The 9,131-nt window shown below is 45.2% G+C and overlaps 1 protein-coding gene across 1 annotated transcript in view; it reads left to right on the plus strand.

The window, feature by feature from the left end:
• Window positions 1-1,012: 1,012 nt before the first annotated feature.
• The window catches only part of dner (delta/notch-like EGF repeat containing), a 72,407-nt gene continuing 64,288 nt past the window's right edge, over window positions 1,013-9,131 (plus strand). Inside the window, exon 1 of the mRNA XM_084065553.1 lies at window positions 1,013-1,588. Within this exon, the coding sequence (XP_083921679.1) occupies window positions 1,280-1,588 (309 nt within the window). The 5' untranslated portion in view covers window positions 1,013-1,279. The remainder of the gene's footprint in view (window positions 1,589-9,131) is intronic.

A 9,131-nucleotide genomic window follows, 5' to 3' on the forward strand; every position in this document is an offset into this window, starting at 1 on the left:
AAGGTGACTACACAACCCAAACCTCTAACAAAGTGGTCTTGGCCCTTTAACATGCTGGGAATTGATGAGTGCAATGATGAGTGTGTTTTGAGTCTCTGTCACATGCAGGGCCCAATCACCCTGGTGTCCTGCTGCCCCTCTGTCAAATCCGTTAAAGTGTGTTCACACCGACACACGTGTGTGTGTGTGTGTGTGTGTGTGTGTGTGTGTGTGTGTGTGTGTGTGTGTGTGTGTGTGTGTGTGTGTGTGTGTGTGTGTGTGTGTGTGTGTGTGTTTGTGTTTGGATGAAGCTGGTCTGCGGTCACCATCCATAAGATTTCCGCTAATGCCTGGATGTCTTTAGGAATGAATAATTTCTGACAACTCTCACCCTGATAAAACCACCACGGCGGGTTTGGGGTGACAGATCACATGTCCCTGTGGTAATGCCGCCTGTTATCACTATAAAGCAGCTAATCACCAAGGCAAAGCTGCTTAGGATTTTCTCCACTTGTACCCCAAACTAGAGGGAGAGTAGCACCCAGGATTACAATCTTAGGCAATTGGCACTGGGTGGAAAAAATAGGTTAAAAAAACGTGGGATGACAATTTGTAAAATTAAAGGCTGATGAGATTCTACACAGGTCTCCTGTCACTCTGTCATGCTCGCTCTCTGTGTGTGTGTGTGTGTGTGTGTGTGTGTGTGTGTGTGTGTGTGTGTGTGTGTGTGTGTGTGTGTGTGTGTGTGTGTGTGTGTGTGTGTGTGTGTGTGTGTGTGTGTGTGTGTGTGTGTGTGTGTGTGTGGAAGATAGAAATAAAGGATGGGGAAGAAAGGAAGAGAGAGACAGAGAGCGAAAGAGAGAGAGAGTGGCGTCACCTGTCGTCACTAGGGATAGGAGGCAGTGAGTGAGCAGGAGCCAGCCCTCTCTCTCTCTCTCCCTCCCTCCCTCCCTCCCTCCCTCCTCTTCCCCGTCAGCCAGCCTGTTCCCTCTCTCTCTCTCTCTCTCTCTCAGTCCTCCTGCATACAGCCAGGATTCAGCATCCTTAACCAGCTGCCTCTCTCGCTCACTTTAAACACTCTCTCTCTCTCTCTCTCTCTCACACACACACACACACACACACACACACACACACACACACACACGTACGTGCGTACGTACGTACACCACTGACCCCTAGCCGGCAGAGCAAGCGGCATCGTTCTGAGCTCAATTGAAATACAAATAACAAGAGAAGAAGGCAGGGAGGACAGGTGGAAGAAGAAGAAGACAAAAGGAGCAAACAGACAAAAGCGAAGCAGATGAAGAAGGACCAGGAAGACAGGAGGAGTTTGTGCGGACAGCCCATGCGGTGCTCCGTGTCCCTGCTCCTTTTCCTCGTCCTGGGCGCCAGGGCCGGGTCTCTGCCGTCTGCTTTCCAGCTGGCCCCCGACACCCCGTCCCCGGCAGAGCCCACCCCGACCCAGGCCACACCTCCGCCCGACCCCTGCGAGGGACGGCCCTGCCTCAATGGGGGCTTCTGCCTAGCTCTGCCCTCTGAGGGCAGGCCAGAGGAGACCTGGTTGTACACGTGCACGTGCGCCCAGGGCTTCACCGGACGCAACTGTGAGGTGAGCATGCATTTTAGGATGAAGCCTCTAATCTGTGTGTAACTCAGGGTCTCTGCTGCATATTGGCTTGATGCCCTGTTTGCCCATGGTTGCCTTTTAGTATATATACCAATTCTTCTGAATACACTGGTGGAGGAAGTTGTGTGTGTGTGTGTGTGTGTGTGTGTGTGTGTGTGTGTGTGTGTGTGTGTGTGTGTGTGTGTGTGTGTGTGTGTGTGTGTGTGTGTGTGTGTGTGTGTGTGTGTGTGTGAATTGATCCCCCCCCATCCATCCGATGCAACCTTTCTACTTTATTGGATGCGACTGTAAGAGAACATGCATTCCCCTGAAAGTGTATGAGAGGGTATGGGTATGCAGAGAAAACAGAATACAACTATTTCACTTATTTTAACCTCATATTTCCTGGCAAAAAGAAGAGATCTGGGACACAGAATGAAATAATGTTGACCGAGACGCTTGCTGCAGTAACAGCCTAAAATTAGGTTTCAGTGGATTATTAGAGTTTAATGTGCATACGTGTCTGTCTGCAGATGTCTCTGTGTGTGTGTGTGTGTGTGTGTGTGTGTGTGTGTGTGTGTGTGTGTGTGTGTGTGTGTGTGTGTGTGTGTGTGTGTGTGTGTGTGTGTGTGTGTGTGTGTGTGTGTGTGTGTGTGTGTGTGTGTGTGTGTGTAGATGAGCTGGGTTGTATTTTTCCTCTGCTGTGTATAGATGGTATTTTTTAATGGGAGCATGTGCTGCTACTGAGACACGCAGAGAAGTGCTGCGTTGCTGTGGCAACAAAGTCGAGGAGCAGGCAGCCGCAGCGAAGCTCGACTGAGCACTGCGTGTGTGTGTGTGTGTGTGTGTGTGTGTGTGTGTGTGTGTGTGTGTGTGTGTGTGTGTGTGTGTGTGTGTGTGTGTGTGTGTGTGTGTGTGTGTGTGTGTGTGTGTGTGTTTGTTTGTGCATAGGAGAAACCATTGGTAGTGAGTGGGATATCAGTCAGTGAGCCAGTAATTGTCCAGCCTATCCTGGAAGGCAATAATCAATGATGTTGATACATCAGTATGTGGTTTCACCAAGTGCGTATTGACTAGAACGATTGCTAGGTAATTCCAGGTCACTTAACTCCCAATAGAATCTTCTGTCTCTCACACACACACACACACACACACACACACACACACACACACACACACACACACACACACACACACACACACACACACACTTTCAAGTCTCAAACTGGCTGGTAGTGATTGGCAGAGGTGTGAGCAGGGTGCTATGTTCATGAAATTGGCAGCACCTGTGTGCTGCTGCTGTGGGCTCCCTCAAGAACAGATTTAGACTTGTCCTTACCTCCTGTGGGTTTTTTTCGCAGTGGATTAATTATGTTGCATTTCCATCCTTCATCTACAAAAGATTATGTGCTGACTTAATCACCTGAACAAAACCAGTCTGGGCAGGCCACAAGGGAGAGAGGTGAACATTGGCCTGGTATCCACCGAAGCCTGGTGGCGAGGTGCCCCTGACCTTTCACATAAATTCCAAATACACAGTAAAATCCTCAGTGTTCATTTATCCATTTGTAACTCTGAGAGTGTACAAATGTAACCAAATTGACCTGCAACTCTTTTAGAGTTACATTAACACTAAGATGAAAAGATTCAGTGATTTGTCAGTAGAAAATCACTGAATTTATTTATTTAAAGGTACTGATGCTCATTGCTCATGTCATGCTTCCTCTTCCATTCAATTCAATGCAATTGTTGTATGCCTGGTATAAACAGCAGGGCTCATGGCTCACTCTGGGCTGCAGTTTGACAGAGGACGAGCAGGATCACAGGTTTTCACTGAGGGACTCCGCAAGGTGACTGAGAGCTTTGACAGCACCGCCAACAGGTGGCAGCCATTACCCCCTGATGGACGTCTGTGAAGTGTGTGTGTGTGTGTGTGTGTGTGTGTGTGTGTGTGTGTGTGTGTGTGTGTGTGTGTGTGTGTGTGTGTGTGCAGCTACATTGCAGTGCATCATTCCTTGACTTAAAGGAGGAGTTCACCCCAAAAATGACTAATTTAAATCAATTACACCGGCGGTCTCTCCGGTAGGAGACTCAGAGATCTTTCTGCTGGTAATCAAATTATTGGCTTAGGAATGCGACAAAAACAAAAAGATCTCCTTGAATTCAAGGCCTCATGGGGTGTCTAATAGATAGAAAACATGTCATTTCTTGGGTGAACTACTCCTTTAAACCCCTTTGCCCTTTGGGGAGCATAGGTCTTTCAAGTGCATCGTGTACATACAGTATTATGGATATACAGTAGAGTGGCGTAGAGAGCATTGGTTTTCAAAGTGGGGTCCGGGGACCCCCAGGGGTCCTTGGGGGGGGGGTTCAGCTTAAAAATGGCCCAGCCAAATGTGTTAATATAGCGTCACAATATTTTTAACCACTTTAACCTTTTATACTTTGGGCTATTCAAAAATAGCAGATATACAAGCAAAACATTTTGAAAATTTGTGCAAATATTTTAATATAAATATTTTTATAAAGCGAACATTTGTAACTCAAATCTTTGCTTCTGGGGGGGGTCCCTGGAACAAAGTATTTTTACCTGGGGGTCCGCGGCCAAATGCATATCATTTTGGGGGTCCTTGACATGAAGAAGTTTGAGAACCACTGGCGTAGAGGCAGGGAGTCACAGTCTGTGTCGCAGCCAGGCGGTGAGAACAGCAAACTGCTCACAGAGCGAGAGCTGGGAGGAGGAGTGGACCGCTTAATGGAACATTTAACCAGGGACCCCTAGAACTGTCCTGGTTTCATCTCTCAGAATAGAATGCTGGGGCAGCGGCAGCAGTCAGTTTGCAGTCACACACACACACGCTTGTATTACTATACTTGTGAGGAACGTCAATTTTACGAATGCCATTTATTGCCATTTTTAAGCCTAACCTTGAAGCCGTTACAAAATCTTTTTTTTAACCAGAAAACAAATATTTTTCGTGGAAAATTGTCCTCACAATGTCTATTTCTGCTATACTTGTTGGACATTTGGCCCTCACAAGTATAGTGATTCAAGTAAATGGTGCATTTATATAGCGCTTTTATCTAAAGCGCTTTACATAGATTGTGCATTACATTCACCCATTCACACACACATTCATAACCCGATGGCGGAGGAAACCATGCAAGGCAACAACCTGCTCATCGGGAGCAATTAGGGGTTCAGTGTCTTGCTCAAGGACACTTTGACACTAACTCAGGGGGAATCCGGGATCGAACTAGGAACCTCACTGGTCCCATCCGGCCACTGTACCCCTGAGCCACTGCCGCCCATATTTGGGCTGATGCCAAACATATAATCACTGGTGGAAAAAGTACTCAAATTGAACGATTTCTAGGTAATACCAGGTCACTTAACTCCCAATAGAATCTTCTGTGTCTCACACACACTCTCTCACACGCACAAGCACACGCACGCACGCACGCACGCACACACACGCACACACAGCCTGCTGTGCCCTGTTCTCATCGGTGAAGCCTTGAGGGAGGAATGACGAGCAGAGGACAGTGATGTCACAGGGCCAGTCACACAACGCAGGTGTGAAGGGATCAGTTCAACGGTTGTCATGGTAACTGGGTAAAACATACAGTACCGCTACTCGGGTGGTGTACTGGTATAGTTTTTGTGTTTCCCATAAAGGCCTGTGGCGTTAATGTCCTCTACTATTCTTCCTCCACACCAGGTCCTCCAGCCAATGAGAGGGAGCCTTTGGGGCAATAAATCCCCCCCCTCCCCCCCCACCCCCCCGTCAACATCTCCATGGCAACCAGGAGTCATTTGCTAAATGACCTGTTTGGTTCTGGTGCAGCCATGACTTGCATGTCTCTCTCCTCCTCTGACTGTGTCACACACTGGCGATAGGCCTGTCGCAATTATTACATAATCGCAATTATGTTGCATAATCGTCATGTTGATTTTTTTTCTTCAAACATTTAAAAATAAATGTGGAAATAGCAGATCTACAAGTGCTACAGATCGCGCCGCATTGTGAGCTTGTAGATCAGCTATTACATTTTTTTTCATAAATAAAAATATATTAAATATGGCTTATTTTGGCCATAATACATTATTTATATTGATAATTGTCATTTATTTGTATATTTCAGTTATATGCCATATTTACCCTGTGCAATTCTTGTTCACAAAGCCTAAAAGGCAAACAGAAATGTATTTTTTATGTATTTGTTCAATGCCAAAAACCTGATTCAATTGTTAATCGCAATTATTTGTACGAAAATGTACCTAAACTAAAATATCATGATTGTGACAGCCCTAACTACTATTGATGGCCCAGATTGAAGAAAATGTGTAGCAAGAGGGATGGAGAACTGGGTCGGGGGAAAAAAGCTGTTGGTAATGGAGGTGGAGAGGGGTGGCTGGACAGGCAGATAGGGGTGGGTTCATTTGGGGTCCATTCTTACCCTCTCTAACACTGAACATTTCACTGTGTGATGGAGGAGGCTGGGGGTCAAGCAGAGCGGGATGGACAGACTGACAGGACAGGTGGAATCAGGCAAACTTTACTCTCCTCCTGGCGAGTTCCAAGAAGAAAGTGGAACATGCTGGATGCCATTGTTAATGTCTATGTCAGAGCTGCAAGCACGTAGCCTATGTACTCTCTCTCTCTCTCTCTCTCTCTCTCTCTCTCTCTCTCTCTCTCTCTCTCTCTCTCTCTCCTGCAGTCACACTCCTAGACCTGGTTTACAGTAGAGGCTGCAGAGAACTCAATGCAGTTCTAAGTAAACCAGAGCACTAGAGACTAGAGGGTTTTCTAGATTGGTTTACACCTTCCTGCATAGCACGGCCTCCCTGTGTACGCTTTGCTGCATATCTTCTTGTGAGCTACTGCATTCAGGCAGTTCTACCTTATTGATTATTGAAAGACCTTGTTGTGTGCTGTGATAGATTTGTTAAGCTTCTTCACAGCACAATAGGGCACAATAAGACTGCATGGGAGTGCATTGCAGTCCCATATGACGAGAATCTAGGGAGTTATTGGATTGTTCTGCCTATCCGACTTCAGGGGGTAATTGTGGAATTTGCAGAGCTCACACTAGTATGTATTGTACTGTAGGCTCTAAATGATTTCTTTTGTGCCTCGGCTGCATGAGGCCTAGATCTGTTGGGTTTCAGTTTTCATTTGAAGATGGGTGAAGGACTGAATGAAGGCTGTGCTGTGAGTTTCTTCAAGGCGGAGAGGGAAGCAGTACAGCAATTTCCCTTCATTATAATCAGTTATCAGGCTGAAAGTCAGCACTCTGATGGAATGATGTTTCTGAACCTCACCAGTGAGGATGTTTTTGCCTGTGCTGAGCACAAGCCTGTCAGATGACGTTGTCGCTGGCTGACAGGCTGACTGAGTGATCAACTTCCAGTAATTGGTTGGCTGGTTGGTCTAGAACAAGAGACAATCCAGGCTATGAGAAGTCTTCAGTTGTTGTCCCTCCAGGCTATGGGATTGTGGTTACCGTCAAATCTGAGTGATGAGAGAGAGAGAGATACTACCCACTCCAGTTAGTAATTAAGTAGCCTAATATTAGTTATCCTAAAATACCATAATATGTAATATAGTAATACAAAAAGAAAGGGCAATGCAATGCTAACATATAGGATCAGCATAATACACGTCCAAATTAAATAAAACATCCGGTAATAGGCTTGGTCCCTACAAGATTATGGGATGACGTGAATTTACCGTCAGAATTATGTCATTATTACAGAGAAGGCTATTGTTAGATGGTTTTACAATTTGTCATATTTAGTAGAAATATATCTCCTTGGGGCATTTGCTTATCACCCTTCTCCATCCATACTCTGAGGCTCTTCCTCCAACTGTGCTTCCTCATTAAACATGTTATTTTAAGAGTTTAGCAACTCTTTATCAGACTTATTACTGTTTCTTTTTAATAGCTTCCATTATTTTACTGTTTCTTAGTGACTACTTCTGGATAAGAACATCTGTTAAATGCCTAAAAATGTAAACTATTGTTTACTGGTAAGGGTCACGGTTCCTTCTTTATTAAATGTATTGAAGATGCAATTTACTTATATCAAGTAAAACATAGATCAAGTCATATATCAATTGGCTTGACAATCTTTTTCAACCCACTCAACCCATTATACACATAGCCCACATTGTGTGTGTGTGTGTGTGTGTGTGTGTGTGTGTGTGTGTGTGTGTGTGTGTGTGTGTGTGTGTGTGTGTGTGTGTGTGTGTGTGTGTGTGTGTGTGTGTGTGTGCGTGCGTGCGTGCGTGCGTGCGCATGTGTGCGCGTGCGTGTGTATTTGAATTTTTGTGGCATTTGGATTTAAAAGATGATCCACTGTCTGTGACTTAAACCAAGCCCTTCATCTGTTGAACGCTAACTATGAGAGATTGTGGAGTTAGTGATGATGTGTGGTAGTGAACCCTACAGTACATCTCCCCGGGCTTCACATACAGCCTCAGCCGCATCCAATTAAGCCCAGCTCAAAGCTCATCGCCAGCCTTTGGTCTCACAGGCTCTTTGATATGCTCAGCTTGTTAGGCAGCAGGGAGATGGAAGGCACAAGGAGCATGGGGATATATAAATATATATTTACACTGGATATAACTCTCATGCAATTTCTGCAAAGGGACCTCTTCTCATCGTTCGACTCATTGAAGCAGCTCAGACCAGCGCACACTGAATGTTGCTGTTTGTTGGCAAAATCATTCATATGGTCTGGCTTTGCCTGTCAATGTTCTCAACATCATTTTAGCTGTGGATGATCTTTGTCAAACAGGTAGTAAAGCAGAATGGAGTGATGGCAAATTCTATCAAAACCCCTGAAACATCATCAAGATGGAGGTTTCCCCATAGAATACAATAGAATACAATAGAATACAATAGAATAGAAGTATGGCTCCAAAATCGCCATCACTGAGGCATGGGAGATTGCTTCCTAAGACGTCATAGTTGTTAAGCCTCCTGCTTGCATCGCTCTGTCATCATCCTCTGTTTTGAAAAAGAAAAAGAGAAAACTTGCAATTCCTCTAATTAGGAACAGTCTGAAAGGAAAAGGAAACAGCTTTCAGTTGGCTGTCCTTTTGGATTCCTGCAGGTTGGACATCTGTGTAGTCTGTCTTTTCTGGCATGGACACAGGCTTCATCCCTCGTGCATATTCTACTGTTAGGCACTTTTGACCAGATTGTACCAATTGGGTAATTTAAGGAAGTCAAACTTGGATTAACAGGATTGATATAAAAACAGCAGCAGCAAACTAGAATAGACACTGAGTACATACAACTGATACAAAACAGCGGGACATGCTAAAAGCACAATGAACATACAGTAAAAAATAAACAAAATGTAATCAGACACAGAGAAAAGCAAGGTGGAAAGAAGATAAGTCGCAGTCCATTGTTTAAGGATGATTAAGATCATCTCATATCAAATGGAAGTCCATACGTTAGGACTGCAGCTGCAACTGCTTGGCCTGCTTTGACCATAACGGTGGTAACATCCGAGTGCTGAAGAAGGCCA

The sequence above is a fragment of the Gymnoscopelus microlampas genome (assembly GCF_963454915.1).
Source record: "Gymnoscopelus microlampas genome assembly, chromosome: 8".
In the NCBI taxonomy this organism is placed as follows: domain Eukaryota; kingdom Metazoa; phylum Chordata; class Actinopteri; order Myctophiformes; family Myctophidae; genus Gymnoscopelus; species Gymnoscopelus microlampas.